General features: G+C 41.0%; 1 protein-coding gene across 1 annotated transcript in view; it reads left to right on the top strand.

Moving 5' to 3' along the window:
* LOC126184219 (protein phosphatase 1 regulatory subunit 21) overlaps window positions 1-15,227 on the top strand; it is a 195,560-nt gene that overhangs the window by 89,801 nt on the left and 90,532 nt on the right. Inside the window, exons 6-7 of the mRNA XM_049926590.1 lie at window positions 5,311-5,498; window positions 13,407-13,597. Coding sequence (XP_049782547.1) covers window positions 5,311-5,498; window positions 13,407-13,597 — 379 coding nt within the window. The remainder of the gene's footprint in view (window positions 1-5,310; window positions 5,499-13,406; window positions 13,598-15,227) is intronic.

Here is a 15,227-nt window from a genome sequence, read left to right as displayed (position 1 = left end):
TCTCCCGCCCTTCTCCCCCCCCCACAGTCTCCCGCCCTTCTCCCCCCCCACAGTCCTCCCGCCCTTCTCCCTCCCCCCCACAGTCTCCCGCCCTTCTCTCCCCCCCCCCCACAGTCTCCCGCCCCGTTCTCTCTCCCCCACAGTCTCCCGCCCTTCTCTCTCCCCACAGTCTCCCGCCCCTTCTCTCACCCCACAGTCTCCCGCCCTTCTCTCTCCCCACAGTCTCCCGCTCTTCTCCCCTCCCCCCCCACACAGTCTCCCGCCTTTCTCTCCCCCCCCCACACAGTCTCCCGCCCTTCTCTCCCCCCCACAGTCTCCCGCCCTTCTCTCCCCCCCCACAGTCTCCCTCCCCTTCTCTCTCCCCACAGTCTCCCTCCCCTTCTCTCTCCCCACAGTCTCCCGCCCTTCTCTCTCCCCACAGTCTCCCGCCATTCTCTCTCCCCACAGTCTCCCGCCCTTCTCTCTCCCCACAGTCACCCGCCCTTCTCTCTCCCCACAGTCTCCCGCCCTTCTCCCTCCCCCCCACACAGTCTCCCGCCCTTCTCTCTCCCCACAGTCTCCCGCCCTTCTCCCCTCCCCCCCACACAGTCTCCCGCCCTTCTCCCCTCCCCCCCACACAGTCTCCCGCCCTTCTCTCCCCCCCCCCCCCACACAGTCTCCCGCCCTTCTCTCCCCCCCCCCCACAATCTCCCGCCCCTCTCTCCCCCGCCCCCCCCACAATCTCCCGCCCCTCTCTCCCCCCCACAATCTCCCGCCCCTCTCTCCCCCCCCACAATCTCCCCCCCCAATCTCCCGCCCTCTCTCTCCCCCCCACAATCTCCCGCCCTTCTCTCCCCCCCACAATCTCCCGCCCTTCTCTCCCCCCACAATCTCCCGCCCTTCTCTCCCCCCCCACAATCTCCCGCCCTTCTCTCCCCCCCACAATCACCCGCCCTTCTCTCCCGCCCTTGTTCCCCTCCCTCCCCCCCACAATCACCCGCCCTTCTCTCCCGCCCTTGTTCCCCTCCCTGACCTCGCGCCCTTGTCCCCCTCCCCGACCTCGCGCTCTTCTCCGCCCCCCGTATCTCCAGCTTTTGTCCCCCTTCCCCGACCGCCTCTGCCTGTAGCTTCTCCCCTCACACCCTCTCCCCTCACACCCTCTCCCCTCACACCCTCTCCCTCACACCCTCTCCCCCTCACACCCTCTCCCCTCACACCCTCTCCCCTCACACCCTCTCCCCTCACACCCTCTCCCCTCACACCCTCTCCCCTCACACCCCTCTCCCCTCCACTCTCACACCCTCTCCCCTCACACCCTCTCCCCTCACCCTCTCCCCTCACACCCTCTCCCCTCACACCCCTCTCCCCTCACACCCTCTCCCTCACACCTCTCCCCTCACACCCTCTCCCCTCACACCCTCTCCCCTCACACCCTCTCCCCCTCTCCCCCCACCCCCTCTCCCATCACCCCCACTCCACCTCTCCCCTTCGCCCTGTACTCCCCTACTCCGACCCGTTGGCACCCTGTAAACAAGAAGTGAGATTTATTGAGCATTGCTGTTCTGAAAATCAGGGAATATCAAATCTGTCAGGGAAATATCATTGAAATTTGAAGGAGAAAACTGGAAGTCTCTCGTTTTTGTTTCAGTACATGAAAGGGTTGTTTGTGGAGATGTCATGCATTGTTGTTGGCTGGGTGCAGATGAGTACGTGCACTGCTTCCCTACTCCATCATTCTTACTGCTTCTCCCCTTCCTATCACTCCCCTTAGCAGTGGCCGACGAGAGGCAGGCAGGAGATGGTGGAGAGGAGTAGTGATTAACTTCGATTTAATTCTCTGTGGCTGTAGGACACAACGGCCAGAGATTGCGATCGTTTGTGCGAGAGTTGTGTCAGAGTGATTTTTGTGTGTGTGTGTGTGTGTGTGTGTGTGTGTGTGTGTGTGTGCTCATTTCATCACCGTGCTCTCTGTGACTCATGAATAGCTGGTCACATCAGGGATTTTCACAATGGGCCAAAATTGCAGGCCATTTTTGCAGGTATCTGTAACAGAATGGGCTTGGCCACCTGAAGCCCATCTTTTCCCACTAATATACAGGCCCTGCCCATCGGATCAACTCTTCTCCACTTTATACACTTCTTTCAAGAAGCCTACTTTTTTTCTGACCACTGAAATATTTGAAGGTATTTTAAAATCCCTCTTACAAATCCAAGGAGATACATACTTTTGTCACCAGATTTGTTTAGTTTTATTGAAATAACATCAGTGGTCTTAATGAAACACATATACCATTTGACTTGCTTTCTCCATCTAAAAACTGTTACAAAAGTTGTTGATGTTAGTACTTACGATTTTTGCTCACATCAGGAAACCTCATTTGGCACTATTGTTTCTCGTACGTAGCTGCTAAGACTTATTTAAAATAACTTCAGATGTTATAAAGCAGCTACGGACAATAGGGTCATACAAATGAAGAATTTTTTTCTGAAACTATTTCAAATTTTGTAGCTTAGTTTTTATAACAAAACAGTGCTCCACCATTGGAATACTGTACAGAAATTTTTCAACCTTGTCTTTGTGTCCTATTTTTTACATTCTTGTTTGTGTAGTGTGCGTATGTCAGTTTTCACAAACAAAATATTTCATGGTACAGTTGTATGTTTTTCGATATGGTCATTGGTCCAGCCCCTTCATTATATTTGTCTCTTGAAAACCACTCACTCAGAAGTGGTGAATTTCGAGTAACAGCTTGTTTCTGTATTAAAATTTACTTCCTTTGACCAAAGAAAGCGGTATTTGCACAGTTTCACCTGGTTAAGATCCTAATGTACTTACAGTTGTGACAGAATCCTGAAACAGTGGTTTATTAAATGAGGAAATATGGTCCTTCAGGTCAAAAGTTTATGAAAAATCACATTTTTGGTATAAAACCAAATGTGTAATTTCTTAACTTATGTTGCAAAGCCACAGTAATTCTTATTACAGCAGCTATCAAAGACTTAAAAAATTGTCATTCCATTATATAAGTCTCAAGTTACTCATATAACACGGTAGGTAAGAAAATTTCACATGCATATCATCTAGAAAAATACTCAGATATTTCCGTGCTATCATTGCCAAAATCTAATTTCAATAACTCAGACCATTTGAGGAATGGGGGATGCTGTGAATATTTTATTTTTGCATTTTGCAGGCACAATCTCAAGGTCAGGCCTTCACAAATAAATAGGTGGGGGGCTGCAGAAATCCGAGAATCCTCTGGAAATATCCGTGGCTCATTGAAAAAAATCTGTTTTTGTGTGGCATCTCACCTTTGAAGGCACTCCACCTTCTGATTGTTGCAGTAGTGTTGTCAGCAAACAACTTTCCATCCTCAGTCATGCGGCAACTCTCGCATTGTTCTTGTAGTATATCATGGTGAAACCAAGTAAAGTGAAATTCAGTGCTGAATGGCTGAAAGTTTGAGGGCATCGAGGCCCACAAGACATCTGAATTCTAGGTGTATTGCACAGTATACAGCAAGTCTTTCGCTTTCAGCAGCGCGGGGAAGATGGCTGTAATCAGCCACGTGTAAGGAGCTAAGCTCTCCAAGGCAGTTGTAGCGGTCAAGAAGACAGCAGACATTTGTCTTTTTTGTCAAGTGAACTGCTATGACTGTTAAGTGATACATACTCTTAAAGGCTGCACATCTCGCTGACCTTAACAGGATTTTATTTTCAATGACTGCATTGTTTTTTACCCTACAATTCTGGTGATGTGGCATGCCATCAAATGGGTATTCCGAGAATGCTTCAAGACGTAAGCAAGGAGAACAGGAACACAGGTGAGCTGGAAACCTTACCAACAGAGTGTTGCTCAAAAGTGACCAATCAGGACTTTGCATTTTCGATACTCCTTGTGCAGCTTGATGTAGCTATCCTTTTATAATGTCAAGTGTTGGCTTTCATTACAGAAACTTGCCACTGGTTTCTCAGTGAAGAGGGAGGATCCCCAAGGTATGCCTCACAGCCCTGCTGTCCCAATGTTTCTGCTCTTCTTGCTTCCTCTTTAGACGAGAGGGCTGATTTCATTGATCCTGCCTTCATCATGCGTATGTTCTGAAACCAGACACACACCCACTGTTGACAACTGCTGTTTTCCCATGATAGTACATACCTGACAACTCTCCTGATTTAGGCGAGAAACACCAGATTTTCAGCTTTTTCTCCCACTTCCTGATTAGTCCATTATTTCTACCGATTTTTAGTGAATGATCATCAACCCTAAGACGGTTGTTTTTGAAAACCCATCATTTTGGTTTTTTGGTTAGTTGTGGAAAGTCCTTTGCTTATTAGTCTTTTGAGCAATGTACTACTCAGTTATAGAAATCAGGAAGTCATGTGCAAAATGTTATGGATTGTACTTTTTCCTCTTTGCTGCACATTTTGTGGAATATATACTCATATTGCTCAGTTTTGTACTCTGTTTGGACTTGCATTTGTGTGTTGTCACTGTGTCAGTACTGCCAAGTTAGTGGTTTTTCCCACCTGTTACTCTAAAGCCAACTGTCTGTCATCTGCTGGTATAGTTCTCCTGTGCCCTTCGTGTGAATCATTCAACCTTGCTCGTCTGAAATATGGTTGTAAGCTGCCTGTGCATGTCCCTGATCATGCTGTATTGCATTCTCTATCTGAAAAGTTTAATTAAATTACACACTACCAATAGCCATTTTGTGCTGACACCATTCTTTCCTCTGTACTGAAAATCAGCTCGCATATGGATGAAATTTTAGTAAACATGTTTCACAGGTTTTTAGTATGTTTGGCAGTGTTCAGCCAAGGTATTCATGCAGCAACACTTTCCAATCATGCCAGTTATGTTAATGGATTATTCTGTCCTTGGTAGAACAATATTGTCACATAGAAGAAGGTGTAATTAGATGAATGATGAACACTAACTTCACTTAACGAAGGTTTATTCAGCACTTGCACATACAAGAGCATGGAGCTAACTGCCTCTGGCCAGAACACGTACCGTATATATACAGCTACAGAACATTCCAATACAGTGATTCTTGACAGTTGTGGATACTTCTATAATATACTCGAACTGAATATAAAAATTAAAATTGTACTGTCCAGGTGAGATTTGAACTCACGACCCTCCATGCAGCAGTTTTGTATCATAACCACTACACCACAGTGTTACTCAGCTTCTTCTGCGACAATATAATATGAGCGAAAACATGCAGTGTGTTTGCTTTTAAACCTTAAATATTATTATCTTAGACTGTTACTGCTAAGTGAGTATACTTCTGTTTTTTAGGACCATCACATGTTTTAATGTTCCAGCCAATAGTGAATTGAATGAGCTAAATGTGCCAACCCATGACCGTAAGCGGCATATCTACATTCAGCATGTGATATCACAAGCTGGGCTTCATGTTCGTGAATTGTGTTCAGCTCTGTCAGACTTTCACACATACACCGAGCAGCGGCTTCAAGCATCACATGAGAAATTAAGTCCAGTTAATTCAAAGGTTTGCTTTAAAAAATTGGAATTACTTTCTTTGTATTCCATGTTCGTTCACATATAATTATTATAGTCATGTAATTTCGTATACACAGTAAGTTACATAGTTCATTTGTTTAATTTGTAAATTGTTGTTGCTGTTGTTGTTGTTTGCAAACCTATGTTGACATGGTTGAGCTGCTGGCCCATTGAATTTTTACTGGAACCTTTTCATACCCATTTTGTTCATTCTGCATAATTTTTGCTTGTGTTTTGTGGGGAAACTACTAGGTCACAATAAATAAGAGTTCCACATTGTTGAACTCTGACATGTATGCTATGAAGGTAGAGCTCTGACACACCCCAGGAACAAATATTGAGCAGTAGTATTGTGCCATTCTTCGTTTTGCCCTTGTCTGCACTATATTGACACAGTATTACTGCACAGTAAATACTGAGCATGTGAGAGGTCCCTCTAGAGAGAGACGCTGTGATGTAAAGAGACAGATGTGCCATGGTGAATGGATATTTCAGTGTGTCACATGACTGGCATACTGTCAAACATTGTACTGTCTGTCACTGTGGCAGTTGATCACATAGTGGGCTAAAAATAAGGTAGGGTGAAGTGGGGTAAGTGTAACCATGGGGTTAGTGTAACCACGGCTTATGGTGCCTAAAAGAAGCTGTATTTTTACCTCTGACCTATCACACATGTTAATTTACTCCTTTCTTTTTTATATTTAACCATAAGTTGTCAAATCTGACATAAATTGGTAATTAATTTTTGGACTTGAATTGACATCTACATTTTCACTCTGCGAGAGAGTGACATGCTCAGAATTTGGTGGTCTGTCATTTTTGCAGTTTTAAAGATAACTGCACAATTTTTTGGTTACACACTAACTTTTGCATGATAATTTCAAATATGAGATTTGTTTTACTCTACTGATAAAGCTCTTGATATGCCAGGCATGGTTACACTTACCCCAACTTTTTCCCATGTGGGGCAAGTGTAACCAATCGGCTGGGGCAAGTGTAACGGGGGGGGGGGGGGGGGGGGGGGGGGTTACACTCGCCGCAAACAAACTTACTGGAACATATTTATTTATTTAAGCCATAATCTTGTTTTTGCTATCACACCAGATCAACTAAACTGGCGTTCCTGTACATATGGATACCAGAATACCTGATGTGCTGGATTTGTAGGTCTACTGACTTTGTGTGGGAATATTTTATTTTTTATTTAATTTTACTATATTTTTAAACCATGTTTCCTTTTATAAAATATGACACAGAACTGTAAAGAATGCCACCATTTCAATTACAGTACAGTATGTGAAGCACTGTTTGACTGACAACAATGTTGAGAATGATAATTCATCCTGCAGCCAATGGATGTAGCAGTGTTTAAGAGTGTGAAATCAACTTGGGACCAAAAGTTAACTCATCACTAAAGACATCATCAAGGGGTAAAAATTAGCAAACGTGACTTTTCCAGTCTCCTCACTGCTCTATGGAATGAAACACCAGCTGAATTGCTGAAAAGTGGTTTTCAAAAAGCAGGAATATTCCCCTACAGTAGAGAAGTAATTGATAAAACTAAATATGATCCGGAGGCGTATAAAAGATATGTAGCTCATACCAAATCTTTTGCAGGAACAAATGCATAGCCAGCTCACGATAATGCAGCCATAGACTGTGTGGAAGCTACGTTCTAACAGAAAGTACTCAGCTTCCAGCTGAACAACCTCCAGAATTTTATAGACCTACATCTACTGAGCCCTGCAGTTCTCCCAGTATCAGAGTTCTTTCTCAACCATTCCCGAGCTAACCAATGTTTCATTATGTTCTGGAACTTCTGATTTGTCATTTGAAAGCTTATTATTGGAAACATTCAGACAGTGTAGTCCCAAAGGTAAAACAAAGAAGAAATGGATTGCACCGGGAGCTGAAGTTATCACTTTTCAAGATGCCATTTATAAAGAAAAAGATTTTAAAGGAAACAAGAATAATAAGGAGAAAGCAAAACAAAGAAGCATTATTGGCATAAAAAAGGTCTTGGTAATGAAAAGTAAATCTTCCAAATCCGAAATGTCATCTCGGAATGGTGTGGAAAAAAAATCCCTGATTGCTCATGTGGGTAACAAGAAAAAAAGACTGCAAGTTGTATCAAGTGAAGAAAGTGAAACTGAAGGAGGCCTATCTTTAATAAGTAGTGATGGAGAAAATGGGACCATAACAACACTGGACAATCTCAAGAAAGAAATGTAAAATGTGAAGAAGAAGAAGAAGAAGAAGAAGAAGAAGAAGAAGAAGAAGAAGAAGAAGCAAACTTTTTTGAAGCCAAAGATAAAATTACAGTTGGAAACTATGTTCTGGTAGCTTTTGCAACAAAATGTAAGAAAGTTCATTTTATTGGCCAAGTTACCAAAATTAGTGATATAGGAGATCCAGAAGTGATTTTCCTCAGATGCAAAAATAGACAAAGCATGGCACCACATTCTACTGGCCTGATAGAAGAGATGAGACTGAAATTCCATCCTCTGATGTCATTTCAGTGGTGCTTGAGCCTACTTTGGGTCACAGGGGAGACCTGACATTTGGTGTTACATTTGATTCATACAACATTCAGTGACTAAATAATAGTTAAGGCCTAAGTGTGGATATAATAAGTTGAATTAGGGCAGTTTAGCATTAAACACAAATTGCCAACAACTTTAGTTCAATTACCATGAAAAATAATAGAAAGTGAACTTACAAAGGGAATTTTTCTTTTCTCTTGATACTAGATATTTTATTATTGTTGTTAAATTGCCTACTAAAGAAAAAATATTACTTTTGTAGAATTGAAACTAATAAATTACTGGCCTAAATCAAAAATAAATCATCTATGAAGCATTCTGTTTCAGTGTTTTATGGTTTAGGCTAACACTTATTTTTTAGTTTAGCTAACATTTTCTGTGTATTTCATAATATACAAAGAGGCATGTGCAAAAAAGTTCATATCTTGAGTAAAATTTAAGATATCTTAATAATTTAAAAATCCTCAAATTCAGTAAAAATTGGGTAATCTGGGCACTTACCCCAAGCCTCTTTTACAATGTTCTGTATGGGTACAACAATGCGGGGTTACACTTGCCCCGAACCATGCGGCAAGTGTAACCTCACAACACAAAATTTTGAAAACAATTATTTGACCATATAATTTTTTTCAAAAACAAAATGTATATTGTTTAAAAGTCAATAAGTCAAACTGTAAGCATGAGAAATTTCAAAATCATATCTTCAAAAACAAGTTGGCAATTTGGTGTCAAAGTTGAACTATGTCAAAACGCGGTTACACTTACCCCACTTCACCCTATCAGGATATCTGATTGTAGCCAAACTGAAGGTGCTTGAAACATAGGACACTATCTCCAGGACTGAGTAGTCACAAGTTTTTCTCATGTGCCACATGTGAAGGTTGTTGCACGATACCTTGATCTGCATAGAACTGTTGCCACCAGTCATTTACCAGGGGGTGATAACATTCTGATGATGACAGCAGTCAGTGTTGGCTATTACGAAAAGCAGCTGTGGGTAGAAGGGTCACAGTGAAGAAAATTGCTTACCAATCCAGTGTGGGAAAGTAACTACCATTGGGCAGCCCAAAGTCAGTCCTATTGAGTACACCTTGGATGTCATCGAGCAAGACGGGCATGCCTTGAGATTGCATCGGACTGTACTTGGTGAGTTATGGTTGGTGGATGAGTTGTTACTGATTAAGATGGCTACTAATTTGGTGTCTGTATACTACTAGTCAGCCATCTCTAATTCCATTGCTCATGGATGATTTTCTAAGATACTATTTTAGTAATTACATAATGTTTGTGTATAGAACATGTGCAGCCATTTCTGGCAGTCTGTCATTCCTTTTGTTTGTTCAGTTTAGCATAAAGGTATATATCTTGCATTTCATGCAGCAGGACTTATGTTGCTCCCTTGTCAGTATGTAAGTCATACAATAGGGATGATAAAAGCTATTGCACAGTCTTGTTGCATACCAGTCTCCAAAATTATCTACCCGAGTCTCAACAGCGTTGCCTTTCTTCCAAAGGTTCCCATTTAAGATAGCCCAATGCCTCTGTTTCACTTTCATATTGGCTATACTGATCTGAAATGTTGAATTCTGCTTTTGTAGAATACTAAAACAACAAAATAATGGATCTACTCTGTGACATGTATATTATGAATGGGAAATCCAACAGTCAAGATTATCAGAAGGTCTTAGGCTCTACAAAAGGCATTCAGGATAGATTTTGACACAGCTGTAAATGTCTTTCTGCAATTCCGATCCAGCTAGGAGGACTACAGACATCATGGTGAGTTTTGATGAAGGGTCCAGACTCAAATCCAACAACAGAGGAGAGGGCAGCATTTTACATGAACTTGTCACAGATATTAGAGTGACACATCATCTGATTCTAGTGAAAAGGAAAGTATTATTGGTCATGAACTAATAGGATTCTGAATTTTGACAATGGTATAGGCCTTTTTTTGCTGTCCTCACGGGGGACGAGACAGCTAATGTGACGTGGACAGGAAATCTAACCTCGCAAGAGACCAGCATCCACAGCATATGCAATGTGCTAGTTAACACAATACGTGGCAGTGGCACTCTCCAGTGGCAGCTGTTACTACATCTACAACTTTTCTTCTGCCATTTTTTTCTCGAAGTTTGGGGCTTTATTGTGAAAAAGTACAAAAAATTATGACTCATAGTATTGCCCATCACTGGCCACTACATTCTCCCATCTTTTGGATAGCATACAAATCCCGTGGGGGGAGGAACTGGTCGTCTTTTGTGGGGATCCATGAATCTGTTTAATTTTTACATGTTCATATGATCGGAAGTGCTGGTCAGCCAGACTGTATACCACTGACCGAAAAAGGTGGTAGTTAGAGAGAGCAATGTATGGAGAAATCTGCGGGCAGGGTAGGACTTCTCATTTCAACATTTCCATGTATATTTTGATGCGTTTTACGACATGGCGTCGAGCACTGGCCTCCTGCAAAATTACCTTTACATCTCTATCGCTGTATTGTGGCTGTTTGTGTTTCAGTGCTGGGCTCAAATGCATCAATTGCTTTCGGTAATGATGTCCTGTGACTGTCTTCGTCTGTTTCAGTAGCTACAGAAACATTCTATCTTCCACTGCCATGCCAGTCTTAGGCATCAAAATCACCATTCTTAAGACATTTTAAACATTCTCTGCACGTTCTTGCACTAAAAGTTCCTTCACCATTGGTCGTACCCAGCATTTTAAGAGCCACAGCCACATATTTCTTCATGTTAAAGCAGAAAATTAAAACTTCCTGCAAATGGCAATAAATGAGCACGTAAGTTGATGTACTTAATCGAGAATAACTTTATGATGCAATCACAAATCGACTAATATTTTTATGGCATTATGTTTACAGATGCCTAAGCCTACTGTATTGTACCTATGACCAACCACCTGGACTCCACTTGTCGCTACTGCCGTCTATTGCAAAACGCGGAAGCAAAGTTGTAGACCTAATAGTTGTATCTGGCTTGCATACTACACAGTTTATCTAAGAGAATGGATGTGCATAAAATGCCTACTGTAGCTCTAATAAAGTGCAAGATTCCTCCCTTGGCTGTATGCTACGTGCGATGTTCTGTCTGTAAAATAAAAACTCCAGTATTCACTAACATGTTAAAGACAAAAAGGAAAGTTTCTTGTCTAGTGATTAAAGAAACCAGCTGATAGAACGTCACAAAATTGGATGAACTCACTCCGGAGAGAGAGCGCATGTATATTTACATAATGTGTATTTACATTAATATAATATTAACATAAAATATTTCTTCTATTTTAATAAGAAAGTCCCGCAGCCTTTTAGAAAATGTAAAGGTGAAAATAGAGACAGAAACTGACTGTAATAAATCCTACCAGTAACGCATTTTCAATAAAGCATCAATGTGCTGGTACTTAGAAACAACATATATTCGTAGGATTTAAGTAATAATACAAAATCTGCCAAATATGAGCTTCAACTGAACACACAAGCTCTGCTTGTGTCATAGAGTGCACCTTTGCCACTTGTTGCTTCAGCTTTTTGTAGCACAGTCCCAAAATATTCGCTACGGTTGCAGGTTCGAATCCTGCCTCGGGCATGGATGTGTGTGATGTCCTTAGGTTAGGTAGGTTTAAGTAATTCTAAGTTCTAGGGGACTGATGACCTCAGATGTTAAGTCCCATAGTGCTCAGAGCCGTTTGAACCCAAAATATTGCAGAACTTATTTCGTGTTTCAATCAAGGCAATTGGTCTTTGATGTGAAATTACAGGAAGTGATGTCACAAACCTTGTATAACTCCACGTTGACGTTAGTTAACGTGTCCTGTTTGAGGATGGCTTGCTAGAAGTATTCAATCAATCAAACTTCAGTTCACACAGTTGCTTTTAAAATACTAGAATGAGTACTTTCAAACCTGACAATACAAAGTAGACAAACTTCGGCAGCTCTAACACAACCATATCTAAGCACACAAATATTCTGTTTATGGCACTTGTGCTTCATATAGACTGATCTACATTCACAGTTAATAAGCAGCAAGCAACATTTAGGCATTTTTACGTAGCTCAGCTAATATTAAATTTTAAAAATATATTCAGTGCTTGAGACTTATGTGGCATGATTTTGAAGGTAGGAGGCAATCTTAAGATTATAATTGTAAAGTTGTTGATTAAGTTGTGCTAGCTGGTTAATACACAACATTCTCTTTGATAGTCTAAATGCCTTTCCCACTATTTCTTTATTTCTAGTGAATTATTTTCTTCAACTGTTTTAAAAGTGGGATTAATACTTCTTCCTGCCCTTCAAACAATATTCTCTTTATTCATTGATATGGTGCTCCATCTTGCTGGTAGTTTACTTTTAGTGTTCTGAAATAGTATTTCCAAGTTGCTTCTTAATTTGAGATGTTTCTGATGATTAAATTTACCAATGTAGTTTTTGCTTGATTAGCAGAAACTTAAGTCCTATTTCAGTGTGACGTGTTTTTTTTTTTTTTTTTAGGAGGAGGAGGAGGAGTGTGTGTCAAATCCACTTATAACCCCCTGAGTTAAAGATATTCATGGCTGAGGAAATTACAAGACCACAGAAAGTTTCTTGCCCCATCCTTTCCCAAATGAGCCAGAGCTCTGTCACTAATGATTGCAGCATGGCAAGTGATATGTTGAACTCTAACCTGCTGTCCTCTTTACCTGGACAGTTAAGTTTCCAGCATAACTTTCCAAATTACTGTAGTTATTAAATTATTTGCTAGCTTGATCAGTCATATATTTAGTAATTAGACTGTGGTTGTAAAATGTAGTGCCCCATATGGCTTACATAACTTGAAAGCAAATGTAGATGTAGCAGTCCCCACAGAGGATGCCACAATGATTCACAGTGGAGAGCATGAACACACAGCACACTGTATCTCCTATTCTAAGCAAGTTTTTGACTACAGCTCATAGGTATATGCCTCTGAAAGTTGGTTTGTCCAACTTGTAATTAATCTGTGTTGTAATCCTCATCAAGTCACCTTGATTTAGGTTTCTCAGGGATACCATATTCACTTGTCATGAGTGACAGGATGTTTCCTAAACACAGCAGCCAATATCCTTTCCTGTCCTTTTCCATTATTAATTTTCCCTATATCTACTGACTTTGTTGAAAGGATGTTAAACTCTTAACCGTCCTTTCTGCTCATGTCTTTATGGCATTTGAAAAGATCATGTCTGACACTTAAATTAATGATGCCAGACATATTAAGGTTAAGATTATATTTGTAATGTTTGAATACTCTATGTATTTTTAGCAATATTAATTTGCATTTAATGAAATATTGTGTCTGAAACATTTAAATTATTTTTACTTTTGCAGTTGTCTTCCCATTTGCGAAACAATGCACACTACTTGCGTGCTATTGAACAAGGTTATAGAGAATTTCAAGCTAGTTTGGAAATGGAACCACTAGTCTCACTTGAAACACTACCGTGTCTAGGAAAGCTAAGCACCCATTTGTCAGCATATACCAGCTATTTGCAGAAACTGCAGCCATATTTGAAATTAAGGTATGATTTTGATTTTGTTGTTTGTCTGTTAATGTAAAAAATTGTAGAATGATTCGGGCATACTCTACATTTACATCCACATTTTGCAAACTAATGTCAAGTGCACAGCAGAGGGTATCTCCCATTGTACGAGTTATTAGAGCTGCTTTGTGTTCCATTTCTATGTGGAGCACATGAAGAATAACATTTAAATTCCTGTGAGTGCACTGTAATTGATCTAATCTCACCCTCACAAATCCCTGAGGGAATTATACTTAGCAGATTGTAGTAACTCGTAGAGTCAACATTTAAAGATAGTTCTTGAAACTATCTAAGTAGGCTTTCTCAGGATATTTTGTGTCTGTCTTTAAGACTCTGGCAGTTCAGTTTCTTCACCATCTTCATGACACTCTCACGAAGGGTCAAACAATATTTTGACCATTCATGATACCCTAATTTGTAGTTCTGTTTCTTATGAGTTACACACAGTCGAGCAATAGCCTTCGCACCTGCAGCGTCATTCTTTCGCGAAGTATGAAAACTGCACGCGTGCATGTGCGAGTAAGCGTGTGTGCCGTAGTGTAGTGTAGTGTCGTGTAGCATTTGTGATGATGAGATGTAGAGAGAAAGGAGAGGGTGAAACCTAGTGCCAGCACATAGTCTCTTCCTCTCAGAGCACAAAGTAATTTCAATTCATTTTAGTGGATTTTCATCTGTCTTGATTGGGTAAGAGCTTGTGGTATGACATAGTAACAAGGAATTAGACAAGACATGTTTTGCTGTCCTATGTTGAAGACTATCACACACTCACATTGGCTCTGCAGTTAGTCATCAGAGCACTACCAGCAATAATTGGGATGACAGGATTAGTTTAGGGTTGTAGTTTTATATGTATATTAACATAGAATCTTTAAATTGCCAGCCGGTTAAAAGTGCGTGATATATGTGCGCTTGAAGTTGGAACCTTTCATGCGTGGGAAACTTTCACACCAGCCAAGCTTCACAGGGATGTCTCACAACCTGTCATCACGGCTTTGCTTTTTGCCAGGGCTTTGTTTTCTACTTTACTTTTAATGTGTAGTTTGCTTCAGAAGAGGAGTGCTTACATAGTAACTGCTGTATCATACCATATACAGCTGTAGCAGGGTTAACATAAATTAATTTTTTAAGAAAAAAAGGTATCAAACTCTGGAGCTGGGATTTTTGTAAAAAAAATTTCCTGCAGGATGAATGTGGGACGCAAGACTGGATAGGTAACTTAGTGTTGCCAGCAACAATGGATCAAACACTGAAGAGTCAAAACTCCAAATGACTACTTATAATGGGCCAAACTAAAACTAAATATTAGTGAGTGAGGTGGTGCAGTAGGTAGCACATTCAACTTGTATTCAGGGAGATGATGGTTCAAAATCCCCATCTGGCTATCCAGATTTAGGTTTTCCACCATTTCCCAAAATAGAACAGGGAATCAGTGATCATAAGGCCATTGCAGCATCCCCTGAAATATGGAAGTTAATAGGAATATAAAAAAAAAGGGAGGAAGGTTTATCTGTTTAGCAAGAGTAATAGAAGGCAGATTTCAGACTACCTAACAGATCAAAAACGAAAATTTCTGTTCCAACACTGACAATGTTGAGTGTTTATGGAAAAA

The sequence above is a fragment of the Schistocerca cancellata genome, chromosome 1, assembly GCF_023864275.1.
Source record: "Schistocerca cancellata isolate TAMUIC-IGC-003103 chromosome 1, iqSchCanc2.1, whole genome shotgun sequence".
NCBI classification, from domain to species: Eukaryota; Metazoa; Arthropoda; class Insecta; order Orthoptera; family Acrididae; genus Schistocerca; species Schistocerca cancellata.
The sequence above is the reverse complement of the archived record's forward strand: the minus strand, read 5'-3'. Positions and strand labels throughout refer to the sequence as shown.